This window comes from Orycteropus afer, unplaced genomic scaffold (genome assembly GCF_000298275.1).
Source record: "Orycteropus afer afer isolate SDZICR_OR568_19922 unplaced genomic scaffold, OryAfe1.0 scaffold00142, whole genome shotgun sequence".
Lineage (NCBI taxonomy): Eukaryota > Metazoa > Chordata > Mammalia > Tubulidentata > Orycteropodidae > Orycteropus > Orycteropus afer.
Window position 1 is genome coordinate 1,179,479 of NW_006921729.1, and position 26,299 is coordinate 1,205,777.

Here is a 26,299-nt window from a genome sequence, read left to right on the forward strand (position 1 = left end):
ATAAGGATTTACAGCCTTAGAAACCCAATGGGGGTCACTATGAGTTGCAATTGACTCGATGAAATTTGATTTTTTGGGTGAGCCACTATATAGCATTTAAAATGTGGCTAGTGTAAATTTTTAATTTAACTAATTGCAATCATCACATGCGGCTAGCGGCTACTACAATGGACAACACAGGCTAGAAGGAGAAGGCAGGCATCAAGGCATAGAACCATATTTCACCTTTTGCTGTACAGTGTTGCAAGAGAGGCATGGGGCCACATGCTCAGGGAGCAAAACATCAGCCCTGCCTCAAAAAAAAAAAAAAAAAAAACAGGACAAGAGGTAAATTTCTTTCTGGAAAAGGCTTCCCGGAGGTTATGGCCTGAAAGAAGGGGCTTAAGAAGGGTAAGAACTTCAGCAGGGGAAGCTGGATAGCAAAGGCCCTTCTGGACAGACACTAGCAGTCGGCAAAGGCACAGAGACTGGAGCACACAGTGTACATTCAGGGAACAGCTTGGGAAGGGGTGACTGTAACGTTGGTTCCTTGGGACTAGGGAGGTGTAGTGGGAGAGGAGTAGACGAGTGGGCTGTGGAGAGCTTGCACGGCAAGCGAGGCACCTGGGCATCCCGAAGCCTTAGGTAAATAAATGCCTTTGAGCCACAGAATGAGACAGTTAACAAAAGCTTTAAGAAGCAGACAGCTATGTCTCACAAAGGAGCTCTGGTAGCGAAGTGCCTAAGGCACCTGACTGCTAACCAGAAGGCTGGCGGTTCAAACCCACCAGCCACTCCTCGGAAGGAAGGCCGTAGTGATACTGCCTTGGAAACCCAAGGAGGGGTCGCTATGAGTCGGGTCCAACTCCACAACACATAACAACATGTCTCACACAGTTGAGGGGAAAAGCAAGGGTGAGTGTGTGCCTGTGCCTGTCCTTCAATGCCACCTCTAGCACCTCTTATTCTGTCTCACATCCCTAGCACCCAGCTAAGTTTCACTTGACAAAAAGGGTCAAAGTACCTAACAGGTGTTCAATAAACAGGAAGAATGGATGAAATTAAGCAATCTCTCAGGCTTGGTGACTGATTAGAAATTAGCCATGGGAATTTAACAGGGTTAGAAATTCATGCCCATACCTATAGATAGTTATTGGGTACCTACTAAGGCCTGAGGGAGCTCTGGTAGCATAGTGGCTAAGACACTTGCCTGCTAACCAGATGGCTGGCGGTTCAAACCCACCAGCCACTCCTCGGAAGGAAGGTTGGGCAATCCTACTTCCGTAGTGATACTGCCTCGGAAACCCAAGGAGGGGTCGCTATGAGTCGGGCCCACTCCACGGCACATAACAACAACAACAACTAAGGCCTGAACTCAAAGGCATAGGGTAGGAGGAGCATGGGGTAGGAGGTGCAGCAGTAAAATAGCCCAAGGCTCCACCCTCAGGGACATCACAGTCTTGGTGAGAGTGCCCCTCCCCCTTCTTCTGAGGCTCAGTGTCTAAGAGGAGGGTTGCCCGTAATGGAAACAGAAAAAGCAGGAAGGAAAGCTAGCCTGATCGGCAGAGCATTTTGTTTGGAGCACATTAAGCTCAGCGAACCTGTGGAACATGAGGGTGGAGGAGCCCTGCAGGTCCTTGGAAGAAGTAAGGGACAATTAGACTTGACTGTGAAAGCCATGCACACAGCAGAGACACTGAGGCCACAGGAATGGTAGAGATGTCCAGGAAGTAGGATCAGAAAAGACAAGAGGGAGACAGAACACAGAACCTCAAAGAACAGCATCCTTAATCCTCTCCAACCAGCCATTGTCCAAGACCCCAGGTGAAATGCAGCATTCAATTCAACCAGAAAACATGGCTCCTTGGGCCCCCTGTGTTCAACCAAAATGTCAGCCATGGCTCTGTTCTCTGAGGTTGGAGAGTTGAGGTAACAGACTCAACCAAACCCTCGTTTAAATGTTGCTCAGAAAACCTGATGCCTTTACCTGCTTATCATTGGTGGGGTGGCAACCTTTGTCAAGAAAGCCTCTAGTTTTCTTCACCTTATGCCTAATAGCCCCCTCCCCACTGAGCAGACATCCCTGTTCCTCTCTGCACACTGCCCCCGCATCCACCTACTCCCATCAGCGCAAGGGTGGAAAAAGGATTTTTAGACCCTTTCAGATGGCAGGCTCCCACTTTATTTTTTTTAATCCTGCAATAAGGGTAGACAAAACAGTGTCTATCCCTTGGCAGACTCCTTCTCAAATGTATTCCCGGATTGCAGCTCACTTTGACTAAAATATACTGTTTAATTCCACCTAGACTGAAGTGTTCCCCCTACCACCCCCTCCCCAGCAGCCTGTGGGGTGCATTTTTTCCCCTCTGAGTTAAATTAAAATAATCACTGAAGGGAAGAGAATTAAGCCACATTTAACATCTTCCTCAGGGCCCAGTCTCCCACCACACACACACTCACACATGCACACATACCACATATGTGCATACATATACTTACACTGCACGCATGCATACACACTCACATCACAGACCTGTGAAAACACACACACACACACACACACACACGCAGAGATACCGTCCCCTTCTGGTAAATGTCCTGCCTGCTTCAAAGCTGTGCCCTTGGGGTCCAGGTCATATTCTCCATCCTCCAACACACCCAGCTTGACAGCCCAGACTCTCTAGAGTCTACTTTTGTTCTAACCAGGTTTGTTCCTTTTTAAAATTTTATTTTAAATCCCTTGATAGGAAGAAGAGTTCTTCCAGGAAAGTGTCTCCGTTACAAACCCAGGTCTCCCTGAAAACCCCAATCTGACTTTGATTCTTAAGAGTTGAGTTTTGACGATCCGAGAGAACGGATGATCAAGGTCAACATCCTGTGCTTGGTTCCAAGGAGTCAGATGTTTGGCATCAGGCACAGAGCTCCAGGATGACAGGCTGCATCTTTAGATTTCTATCTTGTTTGTGCATTGTCACAGGCTCAGGACGTTGAAGCACTTTTCCCCAGGCCTGACCTAACAGCTCTGAGTAATACCGTGAAAGCCAGCAGTCTGCACTGTAGCTCTGCTCCCTCGTGAACTGCAGTTACATTCCATGTGAGGGACTCTCCCTTCCTTGGATGTAGCCCAGTTCTATGTTATTTCAGGGGGTCCTCTTCCAAGATCACCAAGGTCACCAGAGGCGACCTAGTGAGAAAGTCCCCCGGACACTGGGTTCACCATCGTGACTCTCATCCAACAAAATGGACTTGGTTAGCAGCTCAGACTGCAGCTGACAAGTAATCAGAGCTGCCCACAGGGTATTCTTTCTGTGCGAGAAATACACACTCCCACCTCCTTCCCACTGTCAAATTAGCACCTGCAAGGTCAGCAGTCAAAACAGCCAAAGGACTCCAGAGATTTGGAAACACGCTGACAGCTGCTCTAAAGAAAACTGAATGGAGGAAGGAGGAAATAGGTGGCTTAGATCCTGGAAGAAAAGTGTTCTAATGCTCAATAAGCCCCCTACCCTCTTTATCTCTGTACAGTTCAAACAAACTTAGCCTGTGACCCTCAAGTGCTTATGATGGAGTGGAGTCCTGAGGGACAGGCTAGGCAGAGCCTTAGTTGCCATCTGTGTAATGGGGGTATTAAAGGCAACTGTCTCATGGGGTTGTTGTAAGTATGCACTGGAGTAGTACCTGTGCAAGCCAGTATTGAAGTACTCATTCAATAAATGACAGGTGGTATTATTGTTGTTGTTGTTGTTGTTGTTATGTGCCGTCGAGTCGGCCCCGACTCATAGCGACCCCTCCTTGGGTTTCCGAGGCAGTATCACTACGGAAGTAGGATTGCCCAACCTTCCTTCCGAGGAGTGGCTGGTGGGTTTGAACCACCAGCCGTCTGGTTAGCAGGCAAGTGTCTTAGCCACTATGCTACCAGAGCTCCTGGTGGTATTATTAGAGTTGCTATTTCCTCAGAAGGAAGGTTGGGCAATCTACTTCCATAGTGCAACTGCTTCAGAAACCCAAGGAGGGGTCACTATGAGTCGGATCCGACTCGATGGCACATAACAACAAATTTTATTGTCTGTTTTAGTTACCTATTGGTGCTAGAACAGAAAGACAAGTGGGTAGCTCTGAAGAACAGAAATTTATCTTCTCACACTTCAGGCTAGAAGTCCAAATTCAGAGTGTGGCTCTCTAGGAGGTCCTTCTTTGTCTATTTCAGCATCTAGTAGCCAGTAATCCTGGGAGTTTCTGGGCTTGTAGGTTCTGCTGCCTCCAGCATCATTAGGTAGCATCTGTCTTTCCCCTTTTGTGTTCATTTCTGTGTCTAATCTGCAATTTTAAACTTCAGAAATGATTAGGTTTAGGACACACCCTACACTGTCGTGGCCACATTAACACAACAGAGATAACCCTATTTCGAAATAGGATTATATCCACAGGTATAGTAATAATTACTATACCAAAACATATTTTTCAATCTATAACATCACCTCAAGCCCTGCAGCTAGGTGAATGTGTCTTCACTGCTTAGGAAAGAGGTCAGGGAAAGTACCATCAGTTGTAAGACACAGGGACAAGGATGTTCTCAGAGAATAAGATGGAAGGTCTAGAGCTAAGACCACCAACAGTAGGACAGAAAAGTGATAAGGTTCAAGGTGTAAGGTCTAGAGCTAAGATCACCAACAGCAGGACAAAAAAGGATCAAGTGATAAGGTTCCAGTGTAAATGATGGACAACTCTAGAACCTCAGTTCCCTCTTAGTTGTGGCTGGATGGAGATGCACATCATTTGGATGGAAAGCACAAGACCAAGCTAGACCTGTGTCAGATCTCAAAGGCTGTGTAGAAGCACATCCTTTTCTACTGGGTTGTCATCACCACACAACACACACTACCTCATATAACATTTCTTTGTACCACTGGAGTGGGGAGAGAAGGCTCTTTTCTGACCACTTCTTTAGGCAATAAATATCTGCCCTCTGATACCCTTCCACTTTGATTTTGATAAATATCTTTGTTTCTTGCAACCCCAAATATAATCCAGATTATTTTTAAAAATCAACTCTTACAGAATACTCAAGGTCAAAACAAAATTTCCCTATTATCACACACAACAGAGATAGCCACTGAAAACAACAGGAAACGGAATTTTTATTTATTTTTACAAAAGGGGATTGGACCATACAGCCTCCTCTGCAACTTGAATTTCTAGTGAGCCATTTATCTTTGTCATATTTCTATGCCAGCACATTTAGATCTCTTTAGAAACAGAACCGTATTCATGATATTCAGCTATGCCCCTGTTGAATATAGTTTCCAATTTTGCTCTCTCCCAGACACTACAAAGTGAACATTTTGTGCACATTTCTTGGGGGCACTTGCATAAATATTTCTTTAATATAAACCCCTAAAAGTAGAAATGCTAAATCCAAGGTTTTTTTTACCTTTAATAGATCATGTCCATTTTAATTTTAATAGGTATTGTCTACAGCCCTCAGAAAGGCTCTCTCAGTTTTTGCTTCCATTATGGTATTTGAGTCCCTGGGTAGTGCAAAGGTTAAGTGCTTTACTACTAACTGAAAGGTTAGTGGTTCAAACTTACCCAGAGGTGCCCTGGAAGAAAGGCCTGATGGTCTGCTTCTGAAAAGTCACAGCCTTGAAAATCAACATAGCCTTGGAATCAACACGATGGCAACTGGTTTGATTTTTTATTTTCCCTTACAGTGTGTGACAGTGCCCTTCTACCTACAGCCTCTCCAGCACAAGTGGTACCAATCTTTTCTCCATTTTGATTTGGTGATGGAAAGTGGAGACAGGAGGGGATAGAAAGTGATACACACCAGCTGAAGCCTAACAAAACGTTCATCTACTCAGCCCCATCAAGACACTCAAGTGGCCACAAAGTCAATTTGGGTTGCAGATTTCTGAGTGGTAGGTGTAGATGCCTCTGGAAGCTCCAGTTATTCTAGTTCTCTTCCCCCAACCCACTCCCTAACCTTAAAATGATGACTCCAAAAATCACAGACTGGCCTACATATTTCCCTGAAACAGCTGCCCTGCAGAATCACTAAAACTTGGGTTATAAATAGTCTCAGTCTCTAAAAGAAGGTTGGGTTCCCGGGAATAAAGGACCCTTCGAAATGTTCCTACCTCCATAAAGGGCACTGAAAAGCTGACCCAGCTCTTTCTCCAGAGTTCTCACTGCGTGTGACTTCCCCTCCCTGTCCTGGAAACCGATCCCTGCTTGAAATCTTTTCACAGACTCTTCATTTTTGTTCAGTCTATGGAAGGGACGAAGGGAAGGAGGAACGATAATGCCTGTCAGAGCCTGTAAGTGCCTAGCACATTCCTATCTATAGTAGCACAGACAAGCTCCAAGTCTACTGTCATTACCTCTACTTTATAAATGCCTGTAAAGGCTCAGATTTTTAATCCAAAACTAAACCAAACTCACTACTGCCAAGTCGATCCCAACTCATAGCAGCCCCTCCTTGGGCAGTATCTCTACGGAAGTAGATTGCCCAGTCTTCCTTCTAAGGAGTGGGGGTTTGAACTGCCAGCCTTCAGGTTAGCAGTCAAATGCCTTATGCATTATGCCACCAGAGCTACAGATTTTAAATAACTTGCCTGAATTCCCTCAACCAGAGTGAGAAGGCCAATTTTAATCTTACGTCTTTTTATCATGATACTCTGTTTCTCTAAGGCAACTCATCCCCCGAAAAGGTTCTATCAGATATTCAGTTTCCCATCAGCCCTGAAAAGGGCAAGACAGGTTTGTCTTAAGCCAAGAACATAAAATTCTGAATATGGGTTAGAATTCTGCACTAGCAGACAGGTTTCTAAACAACAACCCACCCAAAGAATGCCTAGTACCTTGCTGATGGCTTTTCTCTTCTCCTTAGTGAGTGAGGAACACATTTTCCTGGGTAGTGAGTGGGAGTGAGGATCGGCTGTCGAATGCTGTTGGCAGACCTGGTTTCCCTGCTGTAATAGGAATGAAAGTCTATCAGGTTAAACAGAGAGGCGTTCTTTGAACTCTCAACCACTATAGCTGTTACGGGGATTGCTGACTGGGGAGACTGTCCCTTGTCACCCACTTGGTATTTTGTTCTATAAACAAGCAGATTTAGATTAACAATAATCAGGTAAAGCTAATCTCCATTGCCTAGGAAAGATATTTGTGACAGAAAGGTGAGTGGTTACCTCCTGCACTGATTCATCCTCTGGATCAATCAAGGGTAACCCCAAGGACACAGATGTCCAGCAACAACATGGTATTGATTGAGGAACACATTCAAGATATTACAGCCTCCAGATCAGCCTGCTGGAGAAGTCAGGAAGAAGTTACTCTGTATGGTGATAATATTTTGATGGTATCACAGATGGAGAATCTATAAAGGTCAAATTCCTGTCCTGCAAGGCTCCTGCAGGAGATAGATGCATGAGGAGAAATGGTCAAGAAAATGCTGCAATGCTGTGTTGTTAGTTTTGTGCCCAAAATCGGTAAAAAGAGTACATATCCATAGGCTGCTACAGATTATACTCCAGGGCCCAGGAGACCCCACCCTAAATAGCCCTGAGCCTCTTTCTTTCTGATGTGGTAAGCCCAATGGTAGCCATTGGAAGATGGCGTACGTAGATATGGAATGAGCTTGTATATATGGGCTGGAATGTCCACATACATGTGAGGGAGGCCCTTTGTGGTATAGGATGAAACAAAGGGTAGGAAGACAAAGGGTAGGAGAAATAGGTCTTCATTTATACTTTTACCCCAAACTCGTACTAGAGGCAGGCCTTCCCCTATAGTGGCGTCCAGTGATATTGTTTGCCGGTGACCCAGGGTAACCAGAACCCAGGAGCTGAGTGTAGAGTACCCTATAATGTTGGTTTGAGGGTCTCACTTCTGCAGTTTTCCCTGAAACCATATTTCAGCCACAGGTGAAGCCTCACACAGCCATCTAGTTGCCAGGGTCCAGAGAGTAAGGAGGTGGTGGCTAAGGATCCCTTCAGACACCAGGCCAGGAAGGCAGCAGCAGAAGCCCTTTCCAGACAGCTGCAGACTGTGTACTAACAGGGGCTCCAGCAGAGAGCTCTGCTCTTCTACCTACCTGCTCACTGACCTCAGGCAAACCTCTCACTTCCCACATCTGTAGATTAATAATCATCACTCTCTACTTTGCAGAGTTGGGATTTAGAGATTCCAGATATAGCATGCCTACTACGACCTGACAGACAGTAGGAGGCCCTTATTTCAGTTATCTATTGCTGAGTAACAAACCACCCCAACATCTAGTAGCTTAAAACAATTCTCATTCATTAATACTCATGATTCTGTGGGTCAGAAATGTGGGCAAATGTCAACTGGTGGTTCTTCAGCTACACGTGGCCTCAGCTGAGGACCATCATTTGGCTGTGCTCAGCTAGTACCTGGGCTGACACACCCAAGAAGGCTTCATTCACATGGATGGTGCCTCGGTGCTTCTCCACGTGGCCTCTCATGTGCCTAGCTTGGGCTTCTTCCCAACATCATGGTCTTCTGGGTAACTGAATTGTTACATGGCAGCTGGATTACCCTGAAGAAAAGCAGGAGCTGTCAGGCCTGGAACTGGCTCAGTGTCACTTCTGCCACCTTCTACTGGTCAAAGAAATTCATAAGAGGAAGGAAAATACACTCTACCTCTTGGTTGGAGGATTGACACATATACACAGGGGTGGGAAGAGATAGTAGCCATCTTTGGCATATCCCTTCCATAGCCTTCAACTCTTTATTCAGCTATTAATTTATTGTTCTCCCTAAATTTTCCTTCCTCTTTTTCAAGAAAGTAGTTAGGACTTCATGAACCCTTAGTTCAAGGGTGAGGCAGGGGCCAGTGGGTGTCATGACCAATAGAGACCTGTACTCACCCCCATGACAAAGCAATGGAGGAGTGGAAGAACTTCAGGGGGCATGACTGAATGGTTCAAATACAGAGACTGAACCAGTGGCACCAGGGCTCCCAGACTTGTCAAACTCAGAAGAAGGAGTAAAGTCACCATTTTCTCAGGTACCCTGCTGTCTCTGGCAGTGAGGGTGGCAGTGCAGCCATAATGAACCGAAGGAGAGAGGGCCTCCCTCATTTTACCCAACATCACATATGCCTCCTTATATTTAAGAGCACTCCAAGGAGGCAGAGGGTCCCCAATAACGACTTAGGTTGAATTTCACACCAAAGAAGGAAGAGTGCTCAGAATAGACTTCACATTTAAATAATGTAACATTTCTTGCATAGCTGAGACTCATGTATTGTTGTTGTTGTTGTTATGTGCTGTCGAGTCTACCCGACTCATAGCGACCCCTCCTTGGGTTTCCGAGGCAGTATCACTATGGAAGTAGATTGCCCCATCTTCCTTCCGAGGAGTGGCTGGTGGGTTTGAACCACCAGCCCTCTGGTTAGCAGTCAAGTGCCTTAGCCACTATGCTACCAGGGCTCCCAGACTCATGTATATTAAACCATTAATCCTAATCTTATCAAAGCCAGACTAAAATCAAATCAAACTCATAGGCTCATATCCAATGCCATTAACACTTAAAAATAAAAATGAAGTACCTTATACGAGTATTGGGTAAAACCTGGAAGTTGATTTTTCGGGATGATCACAGCATTGGCCAGTTTCCTGGGTCATGGAGTGATGCCCCTGTCCAGCCTAGAGAGCCATTCTTCGAGCTCCTGGGGAGTGTACCACAAGCCCTCTCCATCTCCTAGCCTCATCACTCACATCCCCATGAATCATGTCCAGCAGCACTGGACTCAGCTCCTTGAGAAGAACCCCTTCCATAGCATTAAGGAAGTGAATAGCTGATGCTCTTTGGCCAGTAGGTTTTGGTGACATCCAGGATCTACTAGCATTAATATTGCCTCTTTTGCCCTTATCTGAGAGGAGGTGTGACACGAGCTGTAAGTTATACAGAGCTCCATGAGCAGGTGCTCTAGGGGTGGTGGGTGCTGTGCCAAGGGGGACCAGCAAACCTGGAGCTCATTTTAAACTGAGGAAACTGAGACAGGCTAGCAGGGGCCAGGGAAAGGTGAAGGACAGTATCTTCAACCCTAGGTTTAAGCATAGGGAGGGGATGGGCTGGGATTCCTGTATGTGAAAAATAGTACTCAGGGTAGTGAAAGGTGAGGGCACTGAGGACAGAGTAAAGCCAACCTCATGGTGCAGTGCCTAAGGCATCTGACTGCTAACCAGAAGGTTGATGGTTCAAACCCACCAACTGCTCCAAGGAAGGAAGATGGGGCAATCTACTTCCGTAAAGATTTTCTGGCTGGGAAACCCAATGGGGGTCATGATGAGTCAGAATCGACTCAATGGCAGTAAGTGTGGCTATGCTGTGCGGCCCACCGGGAACGACTCTGGGCAGTTGCTTTGTCCTGTCCTGGAGGTCAGAGGCCAGGTTGCCCCAGGCCGCAGTAGAACACACATACAGTTCCTTGCCAGGCATTTCACTTTTCTGTAGAAAAACATTAGGAGCTCTGGTAGCACAGTGCCTAAGGCACTAGACAGCTAGTCAGAAGGTTGGTGGTTCAAACCCACCAGCCACTCCTTGGAAGGAAGGTTAGGCAATCTACTTCCGTAGTGATACCGCCTTGGAAACCCAAGGAGGGGTTGCCATGAGTCGAGTCCAACTCGACAGCACATAACAACAACATAGGAAAACATTACAGCCAAAAGACAGGTGAGAGGCTGAGGGGGTAAGCTTTCCAAATGCCCCAGGGCAGATACACTCTACACACACTGGACAGGAGTGACATGCACCAAGAAGAATTGCTGATTGGGTTTTTAAAAACTGAAAAACCAAACTCACTGCCATCAAGTTGATTCTGATTCATAGCGACCCCCATTGGGTTTCCAAGGCAGTAAATCCTTAAGGAAGTAGATTGCCCAGTCTTCCTTCCATGGAGTGGCTAGTGGGTTTGAACCACCAACCTCTTGGTTAGCAGTCACATGTCTCAGGCACTACACCACCAAAGCTCGGTAGGGGTCTCAGACCACTGAATTTCCTTTTCATTCTCCCAAAAGGAAGGAACTGAGGCCCAGCTGTGTTATATAATTGCTGCTGCCACAGCATATGACACTCAGTTCTATACCTGCTGTTTTTCCATGTCTCCATCTCTCTCTCACACCAGACTGTAAGTCCCTTAAAGGTGGTGCCACATCTGAGCACTCAGTATGTGTTGAATTATCTGATTTGCCCCAGGTTACACAGCTTATGAGGGCAGGGCAAGGATTCCAGGTCTCCGGCCTCCTAGGGCAATGCTCTATTAATAGAAAGTCCCTCTAGACAGCAATGACAAAACTCCTTAGTGTCCAAGCCCCGCATGCTCAAGAGCATCCAAACTGGAAAGAATTTTTACGCATAGGCCCTCAACAGACACCCTACGCAGCTGTGTGTTCCTAGGAGGGCCTTTATGTATCTCTGTCCCTGGATTTCTTAATTTCAGGAGGCACAGCAAATTTCCTGCCAGGTCAGCATCAATATCATGACCAGGAAGAACCAGCTCAAAGATTTATCCCTTGTCTCTCTGAGTAGAGATTAGAAATAAATAATTGGGCAACATCAGGTTAAGAGAAATGATTTAACTTTATAAAAATGTGATAATACAGCAAGATTTGATTTTTTTTTCCCCTGGCAAGTGAAGTTTATAAAATACATCTGGAATAAAAATTAGAAATACAACCTAATAAAAATTAGAAATACAACCTAATAAAAATTAGAAACACACACATTTCAAAAAAACAGAGTCATTTTGAGATACAATGGGGAGAAAACAATGAGCATTAAAGCAGCAGCAACACAGGGAGAAAGCTGGTTCTCTCGTGAAGACCAAACAAGTAAGGACCACAGTGACCCTGACCTTTTGTACCAGACTGATCTGAAGGATAAGAGGTCAGGGTTGGCAGGAACCATGAGAGAGGCATGAAGGTTTCTCAAAGGGGACCATACAGGTTGGCAGCCTGGGGCTTGGGGAAGCAATAGCCTTCAATGAACAGGTCTCACACCTCCCTGCCTCCTCCTCTCACAGGGCCTGTCAGCCAAGTGGCAGTGATTCACAGCCAAATCACTATGGATTGGCACTTGAAGGCTGGCTTCCTTCCTGTCCACTGGTGCTTGACCTGTAGCTCTGCAGGTTACTGAGGTGAACTCAGTGGTAGAAACTCATTACCATGTCAACCTAAGCTAGGATGGCAAACTTCCCAGGAAGAACCAAGAAAACTAGATAAACAGCGCTGCATACACAACACTGTTTGGAATGTCCGCACCACAGCCAAGGCAGAATTAGGACCACCTTGGAGAGGCAGGTCAGGAACTGCCAAACCACGTTCCCCAGCCTTTCCCTCTAGGGGAAGGATATCGAGGCTCACCACTCAAAGGATCCTGGGTAGATTCTTGACTACGTTCTGAGGTAGTCTAACTGTGACTTGCACAGGTAGCTGAGAATGACCACAAAAAATGGGGAGCAGGGGCATAAAGAGCTCCCACAGTGAGAGAAGGCTAACATATATAACAGAAGGAACTAGGCTACACGTGGGCTTGAAGATGACCATAGTATGGCAAGGGGTTGGGGTGGCTGGGAGCAGAGCCAGCATAGACCCTGGCACATACAGTTCTCATACTACTTGATGTTGCAGCAGTGTGCTAGGAGATGAGGAAATCCATGGAGAGATTTCCCAGCCCAGACAGGCAGCAATTCTAAGAGGTATTGTTGTTGTCAGGTGCCAACTAGTTGATTTTTAACTCCTAGCAACTGCACGTGACAGAAGAACAGAATTGCCCCCACTGGCTTTCTTCGGCTGTAATCTTTATAGGAGCAGATCGCCAGGTCTTTCTCCTGTGGAACCACAGGGTGGGTTCAAACTGCCAACCTTTTGGTTTATTGCCAAGCATTTAACTGCTGTGTCACCAGGGCTCCTCTTAGTTGAGGGTTATGTGCCTCAAATGCCACATCTTCTGCTACAGACTCATGTCATGATGGAGATGAGCCAGAAGACTTGGAGGTTTGGGGTGAGGAGTCCCAACATTCCCTTCAACTATGGCTCCACTAATGTGAATATGCTGTGGGGGCACAGACTAAAACTTTTAGACTTTAACTTGGAAAACACTTACAAGGTTGCTGCAGATGAGGGAGAAATCAGACCCTAAGATGCTATTAATAGAGAAATAATAAGAACAGAAAGCAAAGGCACTCTTAGATATCTCTACTTTTTATATGTGTGTGTGTGTGTGTATATATATATATATATATATATACACTAATTTATGTTCCTTTTCCTTCTGCACCAGCACTCAGAATTCTAAGTCAGGATGGAATGTTCTGAAGATGTATGAGGCGATGGTTGTGTGGACGTTACTGTTTTTTCGGCTTCCCACATTTCCATGAACGCCTAATAGGACGCAGCTCACCAAAGTCTTCAACTTCATTTTCGTATTCATCTTCCTGAACAATACCTGTTAAAAGGGCACACACATACACACAATTAAAAAAAAAAAAAAAAAAGTCGAAAATCTTTTGTTCTCATTCCACTGTAAAATTTAACATCCTAGTAAAACCTAATTTCTCTTTAAATGTTGCTTTAAATTAAAGACACAAAGAAAGAATTTTCTTTGAGTACTAATATTACTTCCCAGGAAGACCCAAAGTAAAACACCTTTCTCCAAAATTAAGTTCATTTACAGGCTGGTTCTTTTCTTGCCTTACTGTTGTTGTTGTTGTAAGATGCCATCGAGTTGGCCCCAACTCATAGCGACCCCTCCTTGGGTTTCCAAGGCGATATCACTATGGAAGTAGATTGCCCAACCTTCCTTCCGAGGAGTAGCTGGTGGGTTTGAACCTCTAGCCTTCTGGTTAGCAGTCAAGTTCCTTAGGCACTATGCTACCAGAGCTCCCTGCCTTACTGTAGAGGCCCTTTAAATGACAAAAAAATCAAACAAGATCTAATCTCAATCACAGATAGAGTTGGTACACCAATTATCTTTCTTTGAAATACTCATAAAACCATGGTCCCCAGCAGAAGGTAATCCTAAAGATTTTTTTTTTCCATCCTGACAGACATTTGTGCCAAGTTTCCTCAAGGGTTCCCTAGCTCTGAGGTCTGGATTTCAGTGGCATTCAGGTTATGAGGACTCACAGAGGGCAATCTGGGGCCAGTGAAAGACTCCTAACAAGAAGCAATGCAGTTCACTTAGCAATTCCACTCCTAGGTGTATACCCAAAAGACTCAAAAGCACAAACAGATATATATAGACAAATGTTCACTGCTGCGTAACTCACAATAGCCAACAGCTGGAAACAACCCAAGTGTCTTTCAACACATAGATGGAGAAACAAAATGTAATATATACCTATGATGGAATACTATTCAGCCACAAAGAAGAACTCTAGAAGTTTAGAATAGATGTAGAATGCCAATTCCTTTTATCTAATACAATCTACCCTTTGTCTTCTCCCTGTTGCACTGAGGGCCTCGGGTACCCCCTCACTGTAGTCACACTGAAAAGAGTTCAAAACGGAGACAGGTCTCATGGTTCCAAAACCAGGTCCATTATTGCCTTCTGTACCCTATCCCTTACTTTCTCTTTTCAAATCGTTGAATGCCTTAGGTACTATCCCTTCTCACCTTATTGGGTCTTTGACATACCTACTCGTCGCTTTCTGCCTACTGAAATTTCCTTTGCTTATACCTGACAACTAGAATTTCAGGGATCCTCTACCCAGACTATCTGATTTCTAACCCTATAGCTCCAAATTCTCCCATTGGCCTCCTTGTATCACCATCCGCACTTGCAGTACTACGCTCTGATCTCTTGATTTCCAAATTCCTACTCTCCATGTATCTCAGGAGTCCTCCCCTATACACACACACACCCTCAATCACAGATGTTTTAACTACTCATTTGCCAGACCTGCCTTTCTGTCCAGGCCTCTTCTGATCATAACCCATTAACTGACTAATCTGACCCTACTAGCATCCATGTTTAGGAAAGAAATCTGATTCACTATACACAGCCTTTAACCCTCAGTAGGAAGATGCATCCAAGTTTCCTGAGCAGTTTTGTTTGTTTTTTCACAGATATATTCACAGGTACAGAACTATGCTAATACATAGACACTAGACACTCATGTTTATTGACGTAAATAGCTGAGTGTCATGCTCCACTGGACCAGCAACAGAAGTGGCTCCAAGGGGCACACGTAGGATTCTAAAAAGAGGGGTGGAAAAAGATTGATCCAGTTCCAAGATTCCCTCAAGGGACAGATGCATCAAGGTATCCAGGTAGAGGTTCATGCAGGGCAGTGGGGAGTGTGGGTTTATATACCTAGTGCTTATGTGCCAGGATACATGCAGGGGGACTAGGAGAAAACATGTCTAATCCATGATGGATGGGATTGTTTCTGTACTAGTTTATGGATTCCAACTGATGTTACCATGAAGTCCAGTGTTTAGCGTGTTTTTTCCTGGCACAAGTCCCTTGCTCAGTAAGGTACTCCGGGTTCTTTCCCAGAGTCCTTTGCAGGCAGGATCCATCTTGTAGTGTTCAGGACCCTCATACTGACACAGGCAAACATTTATCAAGGGATGGCTTTGCAATACATCCTTAGAAGTCAGTGTATTCAGTAATAAGTAGTGACGGAAAGTCATCAGGTTATAGCTCATGATAGACAAAAAGGGTTTTAGCAACTAATAAGAGCCCAGAATAACTGTCCTCACAGTACAGATGGTTGCTGTACCATGTTGCCAATAGCTTGACTCACTTGGGATGATGCTCATAGATAATGAGTGGCCACTACTGACATCACTGGGCAGCTCCACTTCAGATTCATCTGGGCGCCAGCAGTATCTAGAACCCTGAGACCCAAAGCATTGCCTGTTCTTAGGATAAAGGACTTCTTACCTTCTTCCTTTAACCCGAGCTCTGTTTTCCTCAGCCATTCCCATGCATCCCTGACTGACAGGATCAGAACGTTGACCAGCTGACTCATCAACTCTTGCCCTAAAGAAGTCAAAGAACAAAGGCTCTGAGAAAAGAGGCCACTACAGGGAGTGAAACACCACACAGTAGATAAAGCCAAAGCCCACACCCTCCAAGAGCAGGTATGTATATGTGTTTCTCTGGAGGGGAACCACAGGGTAAGGACCCAAAGCTGCCTTCTGTGACTATAAGCTTCAAGGAACAGCAATCAATAAGTTACAGTTAAAATGCTAGCCCGACTCTGTTACCATTAAGTATGTTTGATGAAATCACCAATAGCAAACCATTCAAGGAAGCACGTGTTCAAAATGTCATTAAACCTGAAACTGAAGAGGGTGTCTGAATTATAGAATATGTTTTAAAACATGCAATTTCACTAATTTTATACATAACTTCTACTCAGTGTTGCTAAGGAAGCTAGGGGAAGTCTGCTTCAGTACCACATAAGAACTGCATATAATTAAAGGTTCACATTGGATATGGTTTAAGAACATTGTTGTTATCGTTGTGTCCCATTGAGTTCAATTCTGACTCATAGCAACCCTATATGATAGAAATGCCCCTACAGGATATTCTAGGCCTCCATCTTTACAGAAATAGATCGTCAGTTCTTTTCTCCAATGGAGCCACTGGTGGGTTTGAACTGCTGACCTTTCAGTTAAGGACACCGATCCTCCTACAAGGAAGAGACCAGCTACACATCTCTAGATCCTATTCAAGGATTCAACACTTAATAGGTGCCCAAGAAATTCTCACAGAATGAATGAATCAAGAGAAGTTCACAGCATGGTGAACATAATTAATATCACTGAATTGTCCACTTAAAAATAGTTAAAATGACAAATTTTCGTCATACATGTTTGCACAATAAAATTAAGACCTCAAGACCTTAAACATTCTCCTTTCCTCATCAATAGCACCAAAGAAAAAACCAGCCCAGCCCAAGACAAATTCTTAGTTAGGGGGTTGGAAAGTCCAAACGATGAGGTTTTACTGTAATTTGAGAACATATGCTCCTCACTTGTATTTCAGCTAATGCCAAGACTGCATCCTCCCCTAGTCAGACGTCACGACTAAGTGGTGACTCTGGCTCTACCTGTGTTCTTGAACCCCAGGCCTCTGAATGGTTTCTAAATGCATTTGGGCCCCCATTTCTGGAGCTCCTTACCACCATTCCAGGCCTTCTGCCTGTAGACTTCCTCCACCACATCTGAAACCTTCTTGATGTTTTCCTGGACCTTCTTCTGTAGGATATGGCCGTGCTCTTTCGAGCCCAGGTGGCTGCAGATCCACATGCTCTGCTCGATGTCCCGCACCACCAGCTGCCCTTCACTGATGGCCGGATCCACCTTCTCATGGAAAAATTCAGAGTATCTCTGGTAGGCCACTTGCTGCCTCTGGTGGCTTTCTAGACGGATATGGTGCTCATAAGATTCACTGTTCCTCTCCAGACTTTCTTTCCTTTCCAGCTCAGCTCTGGAAAGGGCTGCAGACTCTAAAGTCACCTCCTCAAACGTGTCACTGGGGCTGAAATAATTCTCAGGACCACGGATAAACTTAACTCCACACAAGTCGCACTGGGTCCTGTCGACATCCGCCTTTTTGAAGTTGCCAGCACCAGGCTCCCTGGTCTCTTCTCTGCAGTGCTCTGCCTGGGCACTCACCCTTCTCCTCCAGCTGACACACAGAGACACCACCAGGCATACTCTTCTCAACTTACGCTGGACGGAAGCCTTCCACTGCTTCTGAGAGAGGATGCCAGCAAGGAGGTGGTCTCGGTCTTCTAATGCCAGCTCATCCGTCTCATCCTGATCAAACTCATACTCTGGTTCAGCAAAATAGTCCACAGAGTCCACAGAGAGTAAACGGTTTAGTCTGACCTCCTCGTGATAAAGACCACGGACCACAGACCCTTTGGTGTGCATGCTGTCCCACCGCCAGCAGCAGTCCATCAAGTATTCTTCATCCCGCTCAAAGAGCAAGTCCTGCAGCGCCTCAGCCACAGACTTCATGCTGACTGCAACCAACACTCGCCTCACCACTCTGAAGAGCCTCTCAGGAACGTGGTCCGGGAAGTCCATGCTCATCAGCTGCAGTCGCCTCTCAATCTCCTCAAAGTGACAACACAGATAAGGCTTGCAGCACGGCTGCAGAATCTCCTCGGTGTTCACAAGCATCACCAAGCACAGCACCAGTGTCCGCTCTGCCTCACCAGAGATCACATAATTTATATCACTGAAGGCATCGAGTAGGACATTGAACCTCACATTCTCATAACCACATAGCACTCTGACGAGGTAGGAGAGCTGGAATCGGAAATCATGAAAGGCTCTTGTCACGTCCTTGGGTTTATATTCCTGAATGATGTAGAACACATCCCTGAGCTCCTTGTCCTTCTTGCTGAACAGGAACTCCCAATAGTGCAAGAGTGAAATGTAGCTCTTGGGGAGGCACAGGATGGCATTCTTCCAGAGGCGGGCAAGAACCACTCCACAATGGACAAACTGGAACTCCAACAAGGCCACTGTGTTTCCAATGCTAGGAATGAGTGGTTCTTTGCACCTCCTGACAAGGACATTCATGAAACGGAAAAAGAGTGTCTTGTAGTCTTCAGGGTTCCTGTACACATAGAACTGATGGATGCAATTCTCCAGCAGCCGGATGAAGCACAGGTGGGTTTTCTCTGTGCTTTCATCATCCTTGTTGGGCACCAGCATGCCGAATTTCCCTTCTATTCCTTTCATTCTGCTGCCTCTACCACTGCCCCCTGCCTCTTTTTCAGACTCGAGAGCCTTGAGTTCTCTGTGGTAGCTGTCCTCTTCCTGGTGGAGAAGCTTTTCAAACTCCTCTGGGAAGCTGGAGGAGACAAGGAAAGCCTGCATGGCACTCAGCCACAGGTCTGTTGACTCCCGTCGGGTCTGTGACCCTTCATTTTGAAACAGAAAGTGGATGTACTCTTTCAAAGCAAACCTATAGGATCGAAATGATTTGTAATTGGGTTTGAGGATTTCTTTGCATGCTATAGGATTTTCTGATAACACTCTCTGATGGAAATGCTTGGGGAAGAGGACATTCAAAAAGGATCTGCAAAGGCCATACATATCTGTAGGCAAAATATGATCAATTTCTTCAAGGTCTTCAGCTAAGATTTTAGGGAATACTTTTTTGGCTTCCAAAAGCAATCCATTGATTGCCACCAGGTGTATTTTCGACTGAACCAAACACCTGGCCTCACAACGCCGCAAAGGCTTGTGGAAATCTTCACAGTTTTCATCCTCACATTTTAAGCCTACAATAAACCTCATGCAGACCCCTGGGTAGGTCTTTCCAAGCAGGCTCTGTGTGATCTGACACAGCCTCTTCAAAAGGTGTTTGTTTAATGCTAATTTCACTTGGTCAGTCGTTACCAAGAAGTGGTCTTTTGTTTTCTTCTCTCTCAAGTTTAAATCCAAGTCAAAAATTATTCTCAATATGGGTCCAGGGTCATTCTGAGCTATCTGGCAATATCTGGCATCTACCTGGGAAATCCCAAAAAACTCAAAGCAAGATTTGACCATTTCCTTCTCAGCATTGTTAGTCACCCTTTTGAGAGCCTTGACCAAATTGAGGAGAACTTCCAAGCCCCCTGGGGCCAGAGCCAAGACCTTCTCAGGCTCAGCTTCACAGTGGTTGGCTGCTTCATAGAGTGCTTCCACCACACCGGCTGAGTGGTTGAGTGTGTCAAATCTGAGAAAGGCATCTTTGAGCTTCTGAAAATCTCTCAGGATTACCCCCTGAAGGAACTGGGCCTCTGCAATGCCAGACCACTGACTGGTTTGATAGCAGAGATCAAGGGCTTCTCTCAGAATGGCTTTGGTATTTTCTATGTCAGACCCCCTGGCCACGTTGAGCCGGGCCACCGCCAGCAGGCATGAGGCCTGGAAGTCCTTGTTGGCAGTAAGCCTGGCAGCCTCCAGGAGGTAACCATGTTGCTTCATGAGCAGGGCAGCCTCCTCTCTCCGACCTTCCCTGTTCAGAAGATCTGCGGCTTCTGTTAGCTGTTTCCGAGACTTCAGGAACACCAGCTGGTCTTCTATGTCTAGTTTTGAAAGGACAGCCATCATTTCCTTGATCTTATTTGTACTTAGGTATTTTGCTGCAGCTTCCAAATAAAACTGACTAGCAGAGTAAGACAGCTTGGAAATGGAAAGGGCCTTGCTCTTCAGCATTGCCTCATACCTGCAAAGACAGACAATGCAAATGTCAACTTATTATCACTCAACCAACAGAAATTTTCCTTCAAAATACAGAACAGAAAAACTTACATAAAATTCCCACCTATCAACATAAATTATAGAACAGGACCTATACTAACCAAGCATTTTTAGAAATGCTTCATTTTTCACTAAAAAAGTAAACACTTTATTCTCCAAAAAGGCCAGTCATTAGTGTATTTCATTAATAAAATACACAGGAGCTGCAATTCAAATAAATGGAGGTTTCAAAGCCAATATGTAGGGCAAAATTTATGCAGAGTCAAAATTATCCTTGAAAAAATATTCCTTAAACTCTCATAAAACCAAAAAACCAAACCCACTGCCATTGTGTTGATTCTGACTCATGGGATATGCAGAGTCCATCTCAGCCTCTGTGTGCAGAGTAGAACTGCAGAGTAGAGATCAAGGCTGTGACTTTTTGAAAGCAAACAGCCAACCCTTTATTCCAAGATGCCTCTGGGTGGGTTCAAACTGATAAACTTTAGATAAGAAGATGAGCAGAAACCATTTACACCACCCAGGTATCCTTTAAACTCCCATAAAAGCATGATAATCATTTCAGGTATACAACTCTGTTCAGTGCAGTGTGTGATTAATGAGAAACACTGATGATGGGTGCTGAAAATACAAGGAATTACATTAGTCTTTTTCTTACTATCCAACTTACAGTATGTCTCTTTTGCCAGGTGTGCATGTGGCTGAATTAGTGTGCAATTCATGAAGTTCCAAAAGGCTCCCTTTACTTTGCTGATCAGTCAGTATGTATCCACACACCACTAAGTCTCCATGTATTAGAACAACCCAAAAAACATGATTCCTTTTGAACACTCACTTAACAAAATCTGTTTCCTCATGAGAGAAATACATAAAGACCATTTTATGATACCTCAAGGTTATCCTAAAAACATCAGATTTCCTAGTACAACAGGCCCCCCATTAGAGTGTGTAAATAAATATGAAAGAAGGGAATATACTCATGTGTCCACTGGCTGATGGAATATAGAGTATTTTTAGCAAGTTTAGGAAACCACCCAGATACTCTCTTTCTAATTTAAGAGCTGAGAGAAGCTATTTGGAGGAGGAATAACCCTGAGAAGCGTCCTTCATCTCCAATGGATGGGAAAATTTGATTATAGATGTTTAGGAGTGACCTTTCTCTTTTAAATTTAAAATATCCTCAATGCTTCTTTAGTTAGGCCAGTTAGCAAATGAATTCTCCATTCAGTATGCACAGCGTTCAAAGGGCACTCATAGAAATCTAATGTGAGGCTCCACTTAATACTGAGACTGCACTTAGAGTTCAAACGAACATACTGTTGAAACCTCTCTCATTTGATTTCTGAACTCACAAGGTAATTGGTCTGTTCGATTACTTACAATGCCACAGAATCACATCCATGTGTTTATCATGCTCATAATGGCTTATGCATATTTACTGGGTGCCCAATTAATCTGATAGCCAATACATGCCACTCACTGATTATAAATTATGTGTCATAAAGCTGGCATTCACTGTGTATCTCATAGTTATAATGGCACGAAGGACTTTGATAAAGGAATATGCTCAATTTCAAAAAAAGTAAAAACATTGTCTTTATCCAGGCTATAGTTATACAAATGTGTTTACTTTGTGAAGATTATGTGTACTTTTCTAAATACATGTTACCCTTCCATAAAATTTAACTTTAAGATTCAAAGTTTCAGCATCTGGGTCAATTATATTCGTTACCATGTCTAATTTAGTAGAAAGCAAGGAAAATATAGAACCAATCCATGGCTCACTCTTCCAGGCCCAGAGAGCTGACTCAAACACCTGCTGAGTAGAAATGAACAACAGCAGAGTCTCATTCTGGCTCTATCATACCACCAGGAAGATCTCAACCAGAGTAGGGAACACATGTTATCTCCAGATTCCTTGTCTACTATTAACTCCACCCATCTCCACGTCACCAGTGTAATGTTGGCTAAAGCTAAACGCTCAAAGGGGTTTTCCCTAATCCCTGCCACACACTCACTGGGTCATGTGTGAAACTTTTGTGTCCTACAACTGAAGGTATACGCACATTCATATTATACTTGTACACGGAAGTGCACAGCTGGGGACCTACCAATAGATGATGATTACACAAAATCCTGACTGCCCACTAATGCTCTTCACTTTATCCATCTACACATCAGCAAAACTGTCAAATGAGCAAGTAAAGGGAGAGGACAGAACTATCAGACACAAAATGTCAGGATTCTTGTATATGTTATTTACACAATTACACCTTCATTTTCTTCAGTTCCCTCTCCACATGATATTGTGTCAAAGTTTATAAAAGGAAGTGAAAAAACAGGGGTCCTGCTCTCCGGGAGCTCTTGACTCAGCATGGAGGCCTCCTCTCTAGTAGAAGGAAAGGGTATGGTTAACTACATTAGAAGTAGCATAATACTATGCAGGGCAAGCTGCCCTCAGAGGGGTAGGAGGAGGACCTGGGAGGGAGGGAGGAAGAGAAAAGGGAGAGAATAAAACCACCTACTTCTCAACTGCAATAGCAGCTTCTTCATAAAGCTCCTCTTGACAGTACATTTTGAGTGCTAGATCAAACTCCTGAATCTGTTCAAAGCATCTGAAAGCATCTTTGTAGCACTGGCTTCGCTTATAGAAATAGGCAGCATCTTTTATCTAGGACAGAGTAAAATTTTCTTATTAAAGCATGCACAACATAATTTTTTATCTTACCAAAAAAAACCAACATGACATTTGTTAGAATGTTAACATTGTTAATACCATGTTACTTGTTAGAATCCAGTGAAAGACACTAAGACATAGAGAATATTAAATTCTAATTCTCTACATGGAGAAAAATCAAGTTAAATCCCAACCTCACACCATACATAAAGGTAAGCTCCAAATGACTATTATTGTGTGGTGTAGTAAATTACATGATATGGTTTTTCTATCCATAGGATTTGTAACTTCCACTTTGCCCTGAGTAACTGAGTAAGCCATTTGTTAAAGTCATCTCCCTGGAGCAATACAAAGCAATCTTCTGGGAAGTTTGCACTCTTTCCGGTGCATAGAATTCTCATGTTGGGATTGGTTAGTTTGGCCACTCTGCCAGGCTCAAAAGGAGCCCTCCTAGAGGCAGAAGGAATCTCTCACTGCCAGCTGAGAGACTGAGAGAGGTGCTGCTGAGAGAGAGATGTGAAAGACAGGAACTGCTGAGAGAGTGATGTGCTACTGAGAGAGACTGCTGGCTGCTGAGTGAGATGGCCAGTTGTGAGAGACTAAGCTTGTTCCTCAACTTGAATTGAACCTGTTGCTTCCCTAATAAACCCCATAATCCTAAGTTCTGTGTGCTCACTGCAGCAAATTACTGAACCCACCAGAGAAGTGGTGGGTGCTGCAGGAGGAACAGTTGGTGACAAGGTTAGTAAGAGGGAGACAGCATGTCTGGCCTCACAGGCATAGGCCTTGGGCTACTGCAAGTGATTCTGTCCTCCACTTGTGAGGCTAGAGGAGGTCACAAGATGTGGCCTCCCTGCGCCTTTAGCATATTGCAACCTTGAGGTAAGGGAACTCTTCAACAAAACCCAAAACATATAAACTTTAGAGAAGAAATTGATGGGTCTGATTACATAAAAATTGTTTAGCAAATTACACATGAAGTAAAGTTAACAGAGAGAAAATAAACATTAACATCTAGACCAACAATCCAGTAGACCTTTCTGTGAAGATGAAAACGTTCTGTATCTGCACAGTACAATATGGTAGCCACTAGAGCTCTGGTGGTAAAGTGACTAAGGCATTTGACTGCTAACCAGAAGGCTGGTGGTTCAAACCCACCCACTGCTCCTCAGAAGGAAGACTGGGCAATCTACTTCCATAGTGATACTGCCTCAGAAACCCAAAGAGGGGTCACTATGAGTCAGATCTGACTCCATAGCAGTGAGTTTGGTTCTTTTGTTTGGATATTGAACTTGGCAGATTTAGAAGATAAGATAGATTCCTACAACTACAGAAAACTTTCCTGGCAATACACTGAAAACTACTGTGTTTTTATGCATATACCTTCCATGTTTGTCTGTCAACCACTCCTTCCCAGGAGGTATTTCTGTAAAAGCACTATGCTGATTATTTTACAGAAATATGTGGAAAAAAATTAACAGTTAGCAACATGTAAAAATAAATTAGCATAGCAGCATTTAGGAAAATTCCTCCCAGAGGTGGGGAGGGAGTAACTGATAAATAAATGCATAAGGCACACATTATTTACATAAAAATATGGTAGTCAAAGGATATAAACTGGCAGTTCACAGTGGGGAAAACTTGAATTACTAACAAATAAATGAAGATGCCCAACCTTACTAATAATCAGAGAAATCTTAATTAAAACCACAGAGAAACACAGATATCAGACTTACAAAAGTTAGAAAATCAGAACCTACTAACCTTGGTCAAGGATATGAGGAAAACAGAATCCTTGTTCACAAAGGTATGGACATTTGGAAAGCAAAGTAGCTATCGTTGATAATACCTGCCTTTGAGCCAATTCTGATTCATAGCAACTCCATGTATTATAGAGTAGAACTGCTCCACAGGGTTTTTCTGACAGTAATCTTCACAGAAGCAGACTGCCAAGTCTGTCTTCTATGGTATCACTGGGTGGTAAGGTCATATAGTCTACTATGCCAGGAATGAGAAACAGAAGAGGTATGGCATTACACTGGTAATCAAAAAGAACATTTCAAGACCTATCCTCAAGTACAATGCTGTCTGATAGAATAAAACCTACACGCCTACAGGGAAGACCAGTTAATATGGCTATTATTCAAATACACCCACCAGTCACTAACGCCAAAGATGAAGAAATTGAAGATTTTTACCAGCTTTTGCAATATGAAACTGAAGAAACATGCAATCAGCAGGTACTGAAAATTACTAGTGATTAGAATGCGAAAGTTGGAAATAAAGAAGCAGCATCAGCAGTTGGATATATGGCCTTGGTTACAGAAATGATACTGGAGATTACATGATAGAATTTTGCAAAAACAGTGATTTTTTTTATTGCAAATATCCTTTTTCAACATCATAAACAGTGGCTAAACACATGGCCTTCACCAGATGGAATACACAGGAATCAAATCGACTACATCTATGGAAAGAGACAATGGAGAAGCTCAAGATCATTAGTCAAAACAAAGCCAAGAGCTAAGTGTGGAACAGACTATCAATTGCTCATATTCAAGTTCTAGTTGAAGATGAAGAAAATTAAAACAAGTCCATCAGAGCCAAAATAGAACCATGATTATACCCCACCTGAATGTAGAGACCATCTCAAGAACAGACTTGATGCACTGACCACCAAGCACCAAAGACCAGATGAGTTGTGGAATAATATCCAGAACATCAGACATGAAAAAAGCAAAAGATCATTAAAAAGAAAGAAAAGCAAGAGAAGACCAAAATGGATGTCAGAAGAGAGTCTGAAACTTGCTGTTGAACATAAAGTAGCTAAAGAGAATGGAAGAAATGACTAAATAAAAGAGCTGAACAAAAGATTTCAAAGAGAAGATAAAGAAGACAAAAGAAAGGATTATAATGAAATGTGTAAAGACCTGGTGTTAGAAAACCAAAAGAGAAGAACATCCTCGGCATTTCTCAAGTTGAAAGAATTGAAGAAAAAATTCAAGCCTCGAATTGCAACATTAAAAGATTCTATGGGCAAAATATCGAACTATGCAGGGAGCATTAAAAGAAGATGGAAGGAATACACAGAATCACTGTACAGAAAGAACTGGTCAACATTTGACCATTTCAGTACATGATCGCGAACAAATGGTATTGAAGGAAGAAGTCCAAGCTGCACTGAAGGATTTGGTGAAAAACAGAGTGTCAGGAATTGACGGGATACCCACTGAGATGTTTCAGCAAATGGATGCAGGGCTGGAGGTGTTTACTCACTTATGTCAAAAAATTTGGCCAACACCCATTTCTGATCAAAACTCTCAGCAAAATAGGAATAGAAGGGACATTCCTCAACATAATAAAAGGCATTTATGCAAAACCAACAGCCAATATT

The 26,299-nt window shown here is 43.9% G+C and overlaps 1 protein-coding gene across 1 annotated transcript in view; it reads right to left on the minus strand.

The window, feature by feature from the left end:
- Window positions 1–13,351: 13,351 nt before the first annotated feature.
- Window positions 13,352–26,299, minus strand: part of TRANK1 (tetratricopeptide repeat and ankyrin repeat containing 1) — a 144,754-nt gene continuing 131,806 nt past the window's right edge. The window contains exons 20-23 of the mRNA XM_007945681.2: window positions 22,754–22,899; window positions 17,144–20,193; window positions 15,898–15,996; window positions 13,352–13,452 (exon numbers count right to left, since the gene is read on the minus strand). Of these exons, the coding sequence (XP_007943872.2) occupies window positions 13,352–13,452; window positions 15,898–15,996; window positions 17,144–20,193; window positions 22,754–22,899 (3,396 nt within the window). The remainder of the gene's footprint in view (window positions 13,453–15,897; window positions 15,997–17,143; window positions 20,194–22,753; window positions 22,900–26,299) is intronic.